Source organism: Urocitellus parryii, chromosome 3 (genome assembly GCF_045843805.1).
Source record: "Urocitellus parryii isolate mUroPar1 chromosome 3, mUroPar1.hap1, whole genome shotgun sequence".
NCBI classification, from domain to species: domain Eukaryota; kingdom Metazoa; phylum Chordata; class Mammalia; order Rodentia; family Sciuridae; genus Urocitellus; species Urocitellus parryii.
In genome coordinates this window covers 200,077,230-200,093,791 of record NC_135533.1, presented here as the reverse complement: position 1 = coordinate 200,093,791, position 16,562 = coordinate 200,077,230, and the positions used below count along the sequence as shown (strand labels likewise).

The 16,562-nt window shown below is 38.2% G+C and overlaps 1 protein-coding gene across 2 annotated transcripts; it reads left to right on the top strand.

Annotated features, from left to right (window-relative positions):
* Positions 1-125: 125 nt before the first annotated feature.
* On the top strand, positions 126-7,498 carry Kiaa1143 (KIAA1143 ortholog). Of its 2 annotated transcripts, XM_026408063.2 has the most exons (4): positions 126-292; positions 3,844-4,000; positions 4,596-4,806; positions 6,642-7,498. In XM_026408063.2, the coding sequence occupies exons 1-4, from the start codon at positions 185-187 to the stop codon at positions 6,643-6,645; spliced, it is 480 nt and encodes a 159-aa protein (XP_026263848.1). In that variant the 5' UTR covers positions 126-184; the 3' UTR covers positions 6,646-7,498. The 2 variants fall into 2 exon arrangements, with proteins under 2 accessions (XP_026263848.1, XP_026263849.1); XM_026408064.1 differs by lacking the exon at positions 6,642-7,498 and having other exon boundaries at positions 4,596-4,810.
* The last annotated feature ends 9,064 nt before the right edge of the window (positions 7,499-16,562 follow it).

Genomic DNA, 16,562 nt, shown 5'->3' with positions numbered 1-16,562 from the left:
CAGCAGCGGTCCCGCCAGCCCAAGATGGCGAGAATTTGAATTTGGCGCTCCGGCCAGACGCTGACGACACACGCACACCGACTTGCCCGGTCTCCGTCGGGGCGTGGCCTTGGCGTCATCGGCGAGCGCCGTCACATCTGGGGACTGTCAGAGAGCCCTCGAAAGGGTTTTACCCAGATCCGCCATGAGCAAGCGGAACCAGGTGTCGTACGTGAGGCCCGCCGAACCCGCCTTCCTGTCCCGCTTTAAGGAGCGAGTCGGGTACAGGGAAGGGCCCACCATAGAGAGCAAGGTGAGCGCTGCAGTCGCGTTACCTCGGAAACGCTCCCGGTCCACCATTTCCGGCTCCTGCAGGCCGGTTACTCCTCACCCCAATTTGGTGGACCTCGGACCGTGGCAGGACTTGTTCAAACCATACATCCTCCTGCGTCTAGGAAGCTCTGTTTTAGAGCGCAGCTGCTTTCTGGAAAATGACCTGACGTAGGTGAAGCTCCTGGTCCTTAGTTAAGAAAGATGGCTTTCTTGTCTCTTTTCGCCTGCATATCGCAGAACCTGTGAGCAGGTTGGATAATAACACCGTCCCCATTTTCCAGCTGAGAGGACAGGCCGCTCGGTCAAATGACCTCCTAAGATTTGAGTCTCGAATGTATTTTGATGAACGCCCTGTATCTATTTCTGTTTTGTTGTTAAAATAAATTAAGCATATTCTTAAAAGCAAAGTAAGCAAAACCTTAAATACGATGGGACGGGATGTCAGTAGGAATCAACCACTGAGCCCTCTTGGGCTTCTGCTTTAGCTGGTTCACACCAAACCTGCCCCAACTCTTTCAGTGGTAACAGACCATTATGCTTAGAGGATGCATGGGAAAACAGTTTTATTTAGCATTGTGTCTCTAGTATCTGCACAAAGGTCACTTAGAGAGGACAAAATTGATTTACATGAAGTTACTCAATACATTGAGTATGTGCTAAACCCAGCACTGTGCCAGGCTCTGAAAAGACAGAGATGGATTTCTAAAGTGTCATTTTCTTTTTAACACTTCCTGCCCTGCTTGGTATCTATAGGCACAGCCCATCATCTCTCTGAAGGCCTTCAGAACCCCTAGTTATTCTTTTTCCTACTTGTTACTTAATCCATATCTCCTCTATAATACTCATTTTGTATTTCATCCACTTGTGCCTCTCCTCTGTATCTCCTTCACTAAATCAGACTCTCTAAATTCCTACCGGAATCACTATTGTCCAAGCACTGTGTCTGCCATTAATGAATGGAGTTAAAATTGGTTGGATGCCTGCTTGTTTCAGGCAAGGTTTCGTGGAGGAGGGGTATTTGGATTAAATCTTGAGCACTGGTAGGTTAGCAATTAGAGACAAGGGAACTGCATGGGTAAAGGTGTGGAGGATTGTGAGTTATGGACTATATGTAGAAGCAGTGGAGGGACAGTAATAGTAATGACAGTAAGTTTTGAGAAAAGGGACATGGATTCAACAATCAACGCAGGAGATGTAACTATTGTTTTTGGTCATGGGGATCAGTCACTCTGATTTTTACCTCTGTGGTAACAATTTTTTTTTTTTTTTAGTTGTAGATGGACACAATATCTTTATTTTATTTATTTATTTTTATGTGGTGCTGAGGATTGAACCCAGTGCCTCATGCATGCTAGGCAAGCACTCTACCACTGCCCCTGTGGTAACAATCTTGATTGTAACAATCTTCCCAAACAATTCTTAATGAATTTGGCAATACAATCAGCATTTTAGTGATCTGTTAACAAAAAGAACTGACTTTTGTGGGAAATCATAATAATTGAGATAAATCATCTTATTGATCTTCTTGAGAGTTAATTCAGAAGTGGCTTTAAACAGTCACTGTTCCTTACAATGTTTCTTTAGTTTTCTAGTTAGTCAAATAAAAAGAGAGAATCAGAATTAATGATTCTCATGTCTAAAGAATATTAGAAATAATTTTACTTTTCCATTTCCTTGCTAAAAATGCTTAATTACCTACTTGATTGTGATCACTTATTAGAAATGTTTAGAGAAAAATAGGCAGCAACTGGTGAATAGTCAATAAACTAACAGATATTATTAAAGAGAATGAGCTTATTGAATAATGGGACTTGGGCACTTAAGACCCAAGTCTTCTTAAAAGATGAATGAACTTGTAACTAACTTGTCAGGATTTCAGATTGTTCAGCATTAATCCTTCTATTGGTTATTCATTAGTAGATCAGCAAGTATTTCTTGAGTCCCTTCTATTTTCTAGGCTGTGTGCCTCTAGATACAGAGGTGAAACACAGCGCCTCTCTCAAAGGAGCTTGCTTACTGGAGACAGACAAAGCATTGAAAACACAGTGTGGTAGTTGCTTTCTATGAGCTATGTACAGTGTACAAAAGAAAAAGAGGTGAGATTCTAGAAGATCTGAGTCCTAAAGGCTGCTTGAATAGCAGTTGGCTAGAGGCAATGGGGATTTTTTCAGAGACAAAGGAGGAGATAAAGGAGCCGTTTTGTTTGGAGATCTCCAAGTACTCAAACCTGACTGCAGTGTAGAGCCACAAGAGAGTGGTATGGGAGAAAGCTGTAGTCATAGGCTAATGCCAAGTCATGCAGGGCTTTGTACCGTGTTAGGGACACAGAGTTCAATGAGAAGTGGAATAATGAGCTGTTTGAATAATATGTTGAAGACACTTTTGGTGTGCTTATCTTTCAACCCAACAGTTCCACTTCCAAGAATTTGTCTACATATAAGTTTCTAAAAATGAGCAAAGATGTATACAAGGTTTTTCTCATAGTAGGAAAAAGCTCTTAAACAACCAAAATTTTTATTTATAGGGTACTGGGAAAATAAATCATGAAATGGCCATATATATAATTAAATACAAGGCAGTAACTTGATAAAATCAGGTAACTATAATCTCAAAGTATTGTGTAAAGATATTTTTCAGTTAAAAAAAAATGAGGGGGCTTTTACCGTGTCTGGCATTTTTTAGAAATCTCAAACAACTGGCAAAATGTTACCATTTAGCATTTGTGTATAATGAGTCCATGTTTTCTTTTATGTTATTCCCTGTACTTTATGTTTGAGAAATTTCATAATTTAAATTAAAAAAGATGTCATAATATTCACAGTTTGATTATGTGCAAAATGTTTTCTATACCTATATATTTGTATATACTTGGAAACAGCTGAAGTTCTTACATGGGATAAGGAATGAACAGAGGTAGGAGAAGAACACTTCTTACTTGCTGCTTACTTTGATGGCATTTGATTATTTTCTGTCTTACTCTGAGAAAAGACAGAGGTAAAAAGTGTTGATGAGTGGGGCATGGTGGTGCACACCTGTAATCCCAGCAGCTCTGGAGGTGAGGCAGGAGGATCACAAGTTCAAAGCCAGACCCAATCTCTAAATAAAATACAAAAAAGGGCTGGGGGTGTAGCTCAGTAGTTGAGTGCCCCTGAGTTCAATCCCCAGTACCAAAAAAAGAAAAAAAGTGTTGATGAGGAGCAAAGAGAATTGATATAGCTTAGCACTGTCCTGAGTAGACCAGGCATGATGGAATTACCCAAAGCAGAGGTCCCCTATCACATAAATGCAAACAGGAATCCTCCTGATTTGGAAATGAATCCCATTGGATAGGCATCCAGGATGACTGGCAGGTAAACCTGTTCCCTAATGTGGTGTAGTTAGATTCTTTGCAGTTACTTGAAAAATTATTTCCTATCTCATTTAGTTGTTACGTTACCCTTCTCATTTTAATCATTACACTTGTTTACAGAGGCAGTACTTGTCATTACTTCAAGATCAGTAATCTACATGCTGTATTTTGTTTTCTCCTAGAGAATCCAGCCTCAGCTCCCAGATGAAGATGCTGATCACAGTGACCAAGAAGATGAACGGCCCCAAGTGGTGGTTTTAAAAAAGGGAGACTTGACAGCTGAAGAAGTCATGAAAATTAAAGCAGAAATAAAGGCTGCAAAAACAGATATATCTGAAAGTAATTTGATTTCTCTAATAATTTAAGGAGCCTGGAGTATGAAATTGCCTTATTTTATAAAATAGAGAGGCTTGTTTGAAGGAGCTGGTCCTTGGTTCAAGTCTTGATTTTGGCACTTCACCAGATATGAGATCTTGAGCCAGTTATTTCATCTCTGAGCCTCAAGTTCCTTGTTAATCAAATGGAGACAACAAGTGTACTTAGTGTGTTGTTTTGAGGATTAGGGGTGAGTTTAAGTAAAAGCCCCATATTTAAAACAAACAAAAAAAAGTAGTAAAGTTTACAAACAAGTCAATGAAGTTCTATGTAATAATTAGTGCCTGAAATGTGGTTTCCTAACAACTATTACATTGCTTTGTGGGAAAATACAGTAGTTCCAAACACTTTTCAAAAATACTTAAAAATACAACCTGATTGGACTAGGGATACAGCATTTGCAAGCGAATGCTAATCTTGAGGGGCATATAACTAGAGGCCCAAACTGAATTTACTCCAAAGATATCCTTAAATACAGTATGAGAATATTTTTGCCATTTGACTCTTGTTAATGGCAAAATAATGAGAAAAAAAATCTTTAACTTTGTTTTTGCTTCAGATGAAGAACCAGCTCCAGCTGATGGAAGAATCATGTATCGAAAACCAGTCAAGCGTCCCTCAGATGAAAAATATTCAGGTTTAACAGCAAGCTCAAAAAAGAAGATAACAAGTGAAGACAAAATAAATAAGCAGGACTTAGTTAAGAAGAACTCACAAAAACAAATAAAAAACACCAGCCTCCTTTCTTTTGACAATGAAGAGGAAAACGAGTAAGTGTAAAGCATTTTGTACTTAGTCTTCTTTGAAAGTACATAAGGTATTTTTAAAAAATATTTCTTTTTTTATGTCTTTTAAAATAACATTTTTCCCTGTTACACAAGTTCATCTTAGAAAATACAGAAAAAAAATTTAATAAAACAAAATTTATGTCTATCCATCAATAATCCTTTGGCAGGAAATGTCAACTTTATAGATATTGACATTTTGTTACTTGCAATATGTGTGTATATATGTATGTAAATTATATTTTATAAACAAAATTGAGATTGTATTATGTGTGTTTTCTGTCCTCCCTTCTTAGATGACATTACATTGTGAGCATTTTTTCAGGTCATCAAACTTCATAAATCTGACATTAATAGTGACAGAGAATTTCATAATTAAATGAATTCCCCTTATTGTATCTTCTCCATTAGCAGAACACTTTGAGTGAGGGAGATGATAATGCAACTAGTTAAAAATACTTCCCTAGCTGGGTGCAGTAGCTCACTCATATCTATAATCCTAGTGACTCCGTGCTGGGGCAGGAGGATTGCAGGATCAAGGCAAATATCAGCAACTTAATGAGGCCCTAAGTAATTTAGCAAGGACCTGATAGTAAAGCACCTCTGAGTTCAATCCCTGGTACCAAAAAAAAACCACACAGTTCCTGCTAAGGGTGGCCCTGTTACTCTTCTCTGGCAAGGTAAAAGTTGCAGGTGGAAGCCTGCTTAATAAAGATGCTGGGTTTTTTTATACAAAAGAATGGGCTTGAAAAATATGAGCCTTTGCCCTTATCTCTTCATCCTGCTTGGAGTACAGACATGAAAGCTAGAAGTAGCAGAGCTGTGGTTTTTTGGCATACAGAAGACAACTACTTTCTGGGGGTATTAAAGTGGAAAAATTGAAGGAGCTTGGATCTTTATGGCATGCACCAGACTTGGATTGCTAGCCTCTGAACTTCTTCATACATAAGAAGAATAACCACTATGCTTATTTAAGCTTCTGACAGGTTTCTCTTAAAGGGTCCTGCAGTCAAATGCCATCCATCCCTACAGGCTGGGGTTGTAACTCAGTGAAAGAGCACATACCTAGCATGGGTGAGGCACTAGGTTCAATTCTCAGCACCACATAAATAAAGGTCCACTGACAACTTAAAAAAATTTTTTTTAAAAATGTCATCCCTAAGTGATACAGTAAATAACTGGTTAAACATGAGTGTATTTCTGATGATTGAATGAATTACTGGAAGCATTTTTTAAACATTTATATTATTTATTAAGAGTTAAAAGTATTTGAATATTTTTAAAGCAGATGTTTAGTAAAAATTGCTTTTCTGTTTGTTTTGGTTTTTACCATTTTGTTCATTAAGCAACCCTAAGAGGCCACTTGACCTCAGGCAGTTATTCTGCCTGAGGTCAAGTGGCCTCTTAGGGTTTGGGTCAAGTGGCCTCTTAGGCTTTGGGTTGACACTAGGCTTTTTCTTTTTTTTTTTTTTTTTTTTGGTCAACTTCCTATTTTCAAATGGTACTTAATAGGTTAAGTTCAATTGGCATTTTCTTTGATCTACCAATGAAGCTAAACTTCATTTTTTTTAAGTTTTTTTTTAATACCTTTATTTTTATTTATTTAATTTTATGTGGTTCTAAGGATTGAACCCAGTGCCTCACAAGTGCCAGGCAAGCGCTCCCACTGAACTACAACCCCAGCCTAAGGCTAAACTTATGATGTTAACTATTCTTTTCTATTCCTTGAATTAACTTTTTGTTAATTTCCATTAGTTTAGTCATGTTTCCCTTACTAATTTATAAATTGTGTAATTTATGAACCTTTTGTTCTGTCTCAGATAAAGAATCACCTCACAAGGCATAATCCCAGTGACTCGGGAGGCTGAGGGAGAAGGATCACAAGTTCCAGGCCAGCCTCAGCAACTTAAGGAGACCCTATCTCAAAATGAAAAGTAAAAATGGCTGGTGGTATAGCTCAGTGGTAGAGTGCCCTGGGTTCAGTCCCCAGTATCAAAAAAACAATCACCTTTAATCGCTTGTTCTTTGTTTCATTTTTTACATTTTGAACTTTATCCCACCTGGAATTAAAATAGATATACTTTTTTTCTCTCCAGTAATCAATTATTATAGACCCATGCCTGCTTCTCATTTGAAAGGCCATCTGAATGAGAGGTTTTTCCAAATGTTGGGATAGGGAAAGAAGAGAAGCATTGTAAAGCCTGCAGCTTTCCAGGTAATTCCTCAAGCACCTGCTTAATGCTAATAATTTTTGTCATTAGTAAAAGTCACCCAAAACTGGGGGCTTAAGACCCCATCTTCACCAGCCACATCTGTCTGAAATTAGGAATTTCAGAGCATCCTGTCATGAATTTGGTGCCATATCTGTCTCCTCCATTTTAATATCCAAAGACTACTCCAAAGCAGGGTGTGGGAGAAAGACTACTCACAGTTGACCTGTAGGTGGAAAGGGAGTCCTGATATAGGCTCTTTCTAAATTATTCAACTAGTCCTGAAGCCATTCTGCAATACTCTCTTTAATGTATACTCATTTGTTATGTAAGCCATGGTGTTTTGTTTTGTTTTTGGTTTTTTTCCTCTTTCTATTTATATTATTGTTCTATTCTTGAACCATAACTATACTGGTTTATCACCACTGTATCCTCAAAACCCAGAAGAATACCTGGCATATTAGGTACACAATAAATATATTTAGAATGAATGAGAGTGTTGTCTTTAATCTTTTCATAGGTCAGTGGACCCTGGGCCAGCAGCACCAGAGCCACTTAGGAAAAATGCAGATTCTCGGGCCTTGCTACTAAATCAGAAGCTTGGTGTAGTTTACCTAGCTCTACAAGTCTGAAAGGTGGTTTTGATATGAGAACCACTCATAAGACTATTAGAACTATTATAAGAAATAAAATGAAAATTTTAAGCAAGAACTGTGAAAAACTATTATAAAGTCTTAAATCTTACAAATGCATCATATTAAGGAGACCTTTACTGCAATTGATACATGTAACAATGTAAATGTAATTACTGTGAGTTTACCTCCTCCCCACTACCCCCCATATCCTCAGACCCTCAGATTCCTGAGGGTGAATGACAGAACTGATTGTAGCAAGGGGAGCTGGCCCTCTCTTCTTGCACAAGTTTCATTCCTTGGATCCTATCTATAATATTTTTATGGTCAGACAGACCCATAACATATCTTGCCTGGTTTCTGGCCCCTTCCCCGGCTCATCTCTAAATTCAGTGTCTCTTCTCACTCAGTGTACCTTACCCAGTCCAGTTTCCTGGGGATGCATCTAGCTGTGCTCTACTCTGTAGGAGTCAAGTTGCCCCATATATCGAGAAGCTTCCAATTCCTGTAACATATGAAACTTACTAAAGGGGCTTAGAAGCTGATAAGGCTGTCCTGGGGTTGCTCTTGCCACCCTGGTTTCCATAGGGCCCTGTGACAGCACAGATGACAGCAGAGACAGCATATATTGGTTCCCAAACAAGTTCACAAGCCCTTTTCTCCTACGAGCTTGCCTTCAAATCCCAAGGGTTCTGTGGGCCATTAAGCCACAACATGCTGGTGTGAGAAGAAAGCTAAACTCAAAGCCAAAATGTAGTGCACTCCTATCTATGCCCGGGATGGTGGGTTTGGGATCTATTAGATTCCTCTTCAGAGGACTCTGAAGGTAAAGGTGCCACATGGCAGAAGGCAGCACCCCTTCAGTTCTGCCACATCCTGGCATGTAACACCCAGCACATTCCTTCTCTCTTTTGGCTTCACAGAGGCCCTTTAATGCTTCCTGGGAAGGAGATATTGAAAAAAAAAAAAAAAAAGCATTTGCTGGGAGGAGAAACAAAATTTTTTCTGCACATCCTATTTATTTAAGAAGGTCTATGAGCTTAGGAGGACTCCGGGAGACAACATAGGCAACTAGGCCACCTAAAACAGGATCTAGGGTAGGAACATTGGCTCAACTGGTCACTAAAGCCACATCTTGCTGATCTAGGATGACTGACCATCCAGCTCACCCAAGATTAAGGGGTCTCCTGGGGTATAGAACTTTCAGTGATAAAACTGAGTAAGTCCCAGGGAACACCGACACTGATTTCTTTTTTTTTCCTTCCTCCCCTCCCCTCCCCTTCCTTCCTTCCTTCCTTCCTTCCTTCCTTCCTTCCTTCCTTCCTTCCTTTTCTTTCCCCAAGTGTTTCCCCTTGCAAGAGACCCTCTTAAGGTGGGTACACATTGAGTGCCTGCTCTAGTCCATCCACTATTCTGTTCCCAGGAACTCATAGTCTATTGGAAGAAACCAATCAAATTATTATTATTATTATTATACCAGGGATTGAACTCAGGGGCACTCAACCACTGAGCCACATCCCCAGCCCTATTTTGTATTTTATTTAGAGATGAGTCTCACTGAATTGCTTAGCCCCTTACCATGGCTGAGGCTGGCTTTGAATTCACAATCCTCCTATCTCAGCCTCCCAGGTCGCTGGGATTACAGGTGTGTGCCATCATGCCCGGCCCCCAAATTATTACACAATGGGTTGGATGCTGGTACAGAGTTTCTTGCACCCAACATTTGTTCCACCTCTTTTTTAAAAAAATTATTTTTAGATATTGTGCCACATCTTCTGATTTTAGTTGGGAACCTTTGTGAAAAACAAACAAAAAACACCAGTATCTGTGAACTTCTCCTATTAAGGTTGAGTGTAACATTATGAGGGGGGAGGGTTTGTTCCATTGGTTGTTTGATTTTGTTTTTAAACTGTCAGTACTCATATTTCATCCAAACCTGGCGTGGAACCAGATATATATATATACATAGATAGATAGATAGATAGATAGATATAGATATAGATATAGATATAGATATAGATATATAGATAGATATATGGTTTTTTAAAAAATATTTTGTTTATAAATATGGCAGGTATATCTTTAACAATGTCTATTTTTATAAAATAATCATTATAGCTGTGCATGGTGGTGCACATTTGTAATCCCAGCAACTCAGGAAGCTAAGGCAGTAGGATCAGAAGTTTAACCTGGGCACCTTAGCAAAACCCTGTCTCAAAAACAAACAAAAAACAAACACTGTGGTAATAGTACTCCCGAGTTCAATCCCCAACACCACAAAAATAATAATTATTTTTAAAAATAATCATCACTCAATACATAATTCATTCTTTATTACCTATTACCATCTTCCACTAGACCATATTCAAATTTCCCCAATTGTCTCAAAATGTCTACAGTGGATTTGTTAAAATAAGAAACCAAACAAACTCCATTATATTTGGTTAGTTTGTTTCTTAAAATATTTTAAAATATATAATATTTTTAAATGTATAATTACTCCTCTCCTCTTCCTTCCCCCACCCCCATTTTCATTTTGTTGAAGAAACTGGGTTATTTGTTTCATACCGTCTTCCATGTTCTCTGGGTTTGGTTTACATCTCTTGGCATTAACAATGGTGTTTCTCAAGCTTTAACATGCATAAGAATTACCTAGCAATTTTGTTAAACCCTAGGTCCTATTCAGTAAGTCTGTGATGAAGCCTGAGAAACAGCATATCATCTCTAACAAGCTTTCAGATAGTGCTGATACTGCTGATCCAGGGACTATTCTTCAAGCACTTTTCTATCTTCCAAGTATCCTAAAAACTGGCATTAGATTCTAAGGCTTGTTCAGACTCAAGTTCTGGTAGTTCTCATTCAAGGCTACTTGACAAAGAGAGCTATGTACTTCCTACTATATCAAATCAGAAGGCACATGACACCTCATGATGATACTTTGGTGATGTTAAGACTGATCGGTTTGTTATATTATCAGCTTGATCCATTCATTTTAAAGTTTCCTTTTAACCTTTAACCTAACAGTTGGACATTTAATTTTTAAAAAGCTATGTGATTCTAATATATAACCAGGGGTTGAGAACTAGAATAGCCCATACTCAAGCCACATCCACATGAATTAAATCAGAATCTAATAAAAAGCAGGGTGGGGATGTAGCTCAATGGTGGAGTGTCCCAGGATTCAATCTCCAGTACCACAAAAGTAAATATAACAAAGCACTTCAGGTGTTTCATTGTGTGGTCAAGGCTGTAAGCCACTGCCCTAAAACCTAGAGCACTCTCAATTTTAGAAGAAAAAAGCTCCAAGCAAGAGGCAAGCCAAAGTCTTGGCAGGGAAGCAACTATGCAGTACATTCCATGAGAACTGGGCCATATTAGTGTACAGTATTTCCTTTAATTTTTAGCCCTGAAACTGATAAAACCTTGTTAAATATGACAGTTAAGATTTAGCTGGTCCACGTAATTAAAGGTCCAAAATCCTAGCTTGAAGTTGGAATTGGATAGAGGAGAAAAGAGCCTCCTAAAGTTAACTGATGGTGGCTCAGTACTGAAGAAGCTAGAATCCTAGGAGGTGGCAACAGAAATATGAATGCCAACAGGCTGCAAAGCTGGTCTGTGGGCAAAAGTGTCAGTGAAAGATGACAGCTATTCCCCCTCTCCTCAATGAGTCCTTATTACTCTGAGGTTTGCTTATTTGAAGCTAAAATATACTTTATGAATTTATTAATATAACAGATGGTAGTTTAATTCAATATGTTCACTTGCCAAAAGAAAAGGTTGAAAAATCTGTACTGGCCTCCAAAAATAATACAGTGATAGGATCAAACCCAGGACCTCACACAGGCCAGGCAAATGCTCTATCAATTAGCCTCATCCCCAGGCTTCCAAAAAATAGTTTCAGATTTACTGCCTGGGAAATCCCAACATATTGTTGGTGGGATGATTAAATGATTTATTCTCTAAAGAATGCCATAAAAACACCAAGGATGCAATTCTTTAACCATAAATTTCACTTCTAGGAATTATCCTACAAATATCATGCACATGTGTCTAAAGACAAGCATGTTATATATGCAGCATTGCTTATGACAGAAAAATAAAAGGAAGCTATAAACTGTTCATCAGTAGGGAACTAATTAAACAATAATAGTCTATTCATACCATGACATTGGGCAGAGGTAGGGGAAGATCTCTATTGATAAAGAACAATCTCTAAGATGTAAGTGAAAAAGCAAAACAATGGCCATTGTATATCATGCTACAAGGTTTTTTGTTTTGTTTTGTTTTTTAAGAAGGAAATCAAGAGAATACAACAAGCTACCAACTGGAAGAAAATATTTGCAAAAGTCCTCTCTGATACTGGATAATTATACAAAATATACAAAGAAGTCTTAAACTCTTGATGATAAAACAAACAACCCAATTAACAAATGGGTAAAAAGGTGGGTACAGTGGCACATACCTGTAATCTCAGCTGCTGGGAGGCTGAGGCTAGAGGATTGAAATTTCAAGGCAAGCCTGGGCAACTCAGTGAGATCCTGTCTCAAAATAAAATTTAAAAATATTGGGGATGGGGGCTGGGGATGTGGCTCAAGCAGTAGTGTGCTCGCCTGGCATGTGTGCGGCCCGGGTTCGATCCTCAGCACCACATACCAACAAAGATGTTGTGTCCACCGAGAACTAAAAAATAAATATTAAAAATTCTCTCTCTCTCTCTCTCTCCTCTCTCACTCTCTCTTTAAAAAAAAATAAATAAAAAATAAAGATAAAAAAAATATTGGGGATGGGGTTGCGGCTCAGCAGTAGAGCACCCGCCTAGCATGTGTGGGGCCCTGGGTTCAAATCTCAGCACCACATAAAAATAAATGAATAAAGGTATTCTGTCCAGCTACAACTAAGAAAATATTTTTTTTTAAATTTTAAAGGTTTGGGGATGTAGTTCAGTGGTACAGTGTGAAACCAACCAACAAAACTAAAACAAAACTAAAACTACAACTTTCTTATATTTGATAAAGGGGCTAAAAGCATGCAATGGAGGAAGGATAGCATCTTCAACAAATGGTGCTAGGAAAACTGGAAATCCATATGCAACAAAATGAAACTGAATCCCTTTCTCTTGCCATGCACAAAAGTTAACTCAAAATGGATCAAGGAGCTTGATATCAAATCAGAGACACGGCATCTGATAGAAGAAAATGTTGGCTACGACCTACATACTGTGGGGTCGGGCTCCAAATTCCTCAATAGGACACCCATAGCACAAGAGTTAACATCTAGAATCAACAAATGGGACTTACTCAAACTAAAAAGTTTTTTCTCAGCAAAAGAAACAATAAGAGAGATAAATAGGGAGCCTACATCATGGGAACAAATCTTTACTCCTCACACTTCAGATAGAGCCCTAATATCCAGAGTATATAAAGAACTCAAAAAATTAGACAATAAGATAACAAATAACCCAATCAACAAATGGGCCAAGGACCTGAACAGACACTTCTCAGAGGAGGACATACAATCAATCAACAAGTACATGGAAAAATGCTCACCATCTCTAGCAGTCAGAGAAATGCAAATCAAAACCACCCTAAGATGCCATCTCACTCCAGTAAGATTGGCAGCCATTATGAAGTCAAACAACAACAAGTGCTGGCGAGGATGTGGGGAAAAGGGTACACTTGTACATTGTTGGTGGGACTGCAAATTGGTGCAGCCAATTTGGAAAGCAGTATGGAGATTTCTTGGAAAGCTGGGAATGGAACCACCATTTGACCCAGCTATTCCTCTTCTCGGTCTATTCCCTAAAGACCTAAAAAGAGCATGCTACAGGGACACTGCTACATCGATGTTCATAGCAGCACAATTCACAATAGCAAGACTGTGGAAGCAACCTAGATGCCCTTCAATAGACGAATGGATTAAAAAAATGTGGCATTTATACACAATGGAATATTACTCTGCATTAAAAAATGACAAAATCATAGAATTTGGAGGGAAATGGATGGCATTAGAGCAGATTATGCTAAGTGAAGTTAGCCAAGCCCTAAAAAACAAATGCCAAATGTCTTCTTTGATATAAGGAGAGTAACTAAAGAACAGACTAGGGAAGAAGAGCACGAGAAGAAGACCAACATTAAACAAGGATGAGAGGTGGGAGGGAAAGGGAGAGAGAAGGGAAATTGCATGGAGATGGAAGGAGACCCTCAGGCTTATACAAAATTACATACAAGAGGAAGTGAGGGGAAAGGGAAAAATAATACAAGGGGGAGGAATGAATTACAGTAGAGGGGGTAGAGAGAGAAGAGGGGAGGGGAGGGGAGGGGAGGGGAGGGGGGATAGTAGAGGATAGGAAAGGCAGCAGAATACAACAGACATGACTATGTCAATATGTAAATCAATGGAAGTGTAACTGATGTGATTCTGCAATCTGTATATGGGGTAAAAATGGGAGTTCATAACCCACTTGAATCAAAGTGTGAAATATGATATATCAAGAACTATGTAATGTTTTGAACAACCAACAATAAAAAAAAATTTAAAGGTTTGGGGATGTAGTTCAGTGGTACAGTGTTTGCCTGGTTCTAACCCCAGTACTGCCAAAAAGACAAGACAAGACAGGGGGAATAGGCCTGAATAAACATTTAATCAAAAATAAGGTACAGAGGCTAGGATTGTCGATCAGTAGTAAAGTGGTTGCCTAGCACGCATGACACACTAGGTTCAATCCTCAGCACCACCTACAAAAAATAAATAAAGTTATTATATCTATCTACAACTAAAAATATATTTTTAAAAAGATGTTCAATGTGTCTCTAGGGAACTGCAAATTAAAACAAGGAATACCAAAACACTGACACCACAATATGCTGACAAAATGTGAAGCAAGAGAAACACTGACTCATCAATGCAAATGCAAAATGTACACTTTGGAAGACAATTTAGCAGTTTGTTTTTATTCTTGTTTTAAACAAAACTAAACACTTAGCTGGGTGTGGTGGCGCACACCTGAAATCCCAGCAGCTTGGGAGGCTGAGGCAGGAGGATGGCAGCCTCAGCAACTTACTGAACCCTAAGCAATTTAGTGAGACCCTGTCTCAAAATAAAGTAAAAATAAAATAAAAAGGGCTAGAATGTAGCTCAGGAGAAAAACACCCCTAGATTCAATCCCCAATACCAAAAATTAATTATCTAGAAGTTTTTTTTTAAGTGAAGAAAATTCTTACATGCAAAAATGCTTCATATTTAAATTTATATTAATGGCTAACAAGAGCACATGCTATGTGATGGACATTGAAATAAATGGATTAACTAAATTATAAGAAAAAAAATGGTTGAATGTAAATATCAGAGCAGAGAAATAGGTCACTATATTATAAACAAATCAGTGAATTAGAGGGGAGTTATTAAAATGCAATTGATAAAGTCTGTGGTAATACTGTTAAATCCACATGTTAAACCAAATAACAAGATATTTAGTACAATTATCATTGTTATTTTCAAAAGGGAAAAAATGGCTAAACAGAGAAGACTGGAATCAATACACTAGATTAGACTATATTCAAGAGTAAAAGCATATAATTTTAATTTTTCCACACTTCTAATTTCATAAATGTATTTCAATGAGTACACATTAAATTGAAAAAAATATTTTTTAAAAAATGGTTTTCATAATTTGGCTTCCTCACATATTGTTGGGAAGGTTAAACAATGGAAAATTATCTGTATGTCAATTTGGTACTATAAAAAGCAAGACTTGGGGCTGGGGTTGTGGCTTGATGGCAGAGCACTTGCCTGGCATGTGGGAGGCACTGAGTTTAATCCTCAGCACAGCATATAAATAAATAAAAAATAAAGGTACATCAACAATTAAAACATATTTTTAAAAAATCAGGACTACATGTGGAATACTAAGATCTAGATTTCAGATACAACTCTGATACTACCTGCTTGACTCTAAACAAGTTAAATACATTGTTTTTTTTTTTTTACCTTGTCTCTGGAGAATGGATAATAACTTCATTAGAGCTGCTTATTTATATTAATGAGCTTAGTGTTGCATAAAACACCATCAAAAGTATCCCTCGGGTTGGGGTTGTGGCTCAGTGGTAGAGCACTTGCCTAGCACATGTGAAGCATGGGTTTAATCCTCAACATCAGATAAAAATAAATAAACAAAATAAAGGTATTGTGTCCAGCTGGGGATGTGGCTCAAGTGGTAGCGTGCTTGCCTGGCATGCGTGCGGCCCGGGTTCGATCCTCAGCACCACATACAAACAAAGATGTTGTGTCCGCCGATAACTAAAAGAAATAAATATTAAAATTCTCCCTCTCTCTTTAAAAAAATAATAAAAATAAAGGTATTGTGTCCATCTACAACTTAAAAAATATTTTAAAGTATCCCTTGATTTCTCTATATGTATGCCTATGGGAGGGGATGAACTGGAGATGGAACCCCGGGCTGCCTGCATGCCAAGCAAATGCTCTACCACAGAGCTATACAACAAGACTGGGTTATTTGTGATTTTCTGAAATCATTCTTTGTTGTAAGTGAGGCACTCCTGACCCATACACATCACCAAGACATTATTCTCCCTTTTCCTTTGACAAGGTCTCCTGCCCTCCTCTTCCCTTAAAAGACCACTTTCAGTCTTGTGCTCCTAGAATTCACAATTACAGCTACATCCTCACCAACAGGTTCTCTATATTCCAACCCTCTCTGCGTTCTCCTCATGACTTCCCCACCTCTCCCAAACACAAAAGTCCCATAATGTGAGATTTTATTCAGCTACTGTTAGCGAGACTTCCTTCTGCATGAGCAAGAGAAACCTAAGACCTGACATCAAATTAAATCTTATAAGGAGATATCTTTACAAAGTCCACTAAAATCCCAATTATTTCTTTT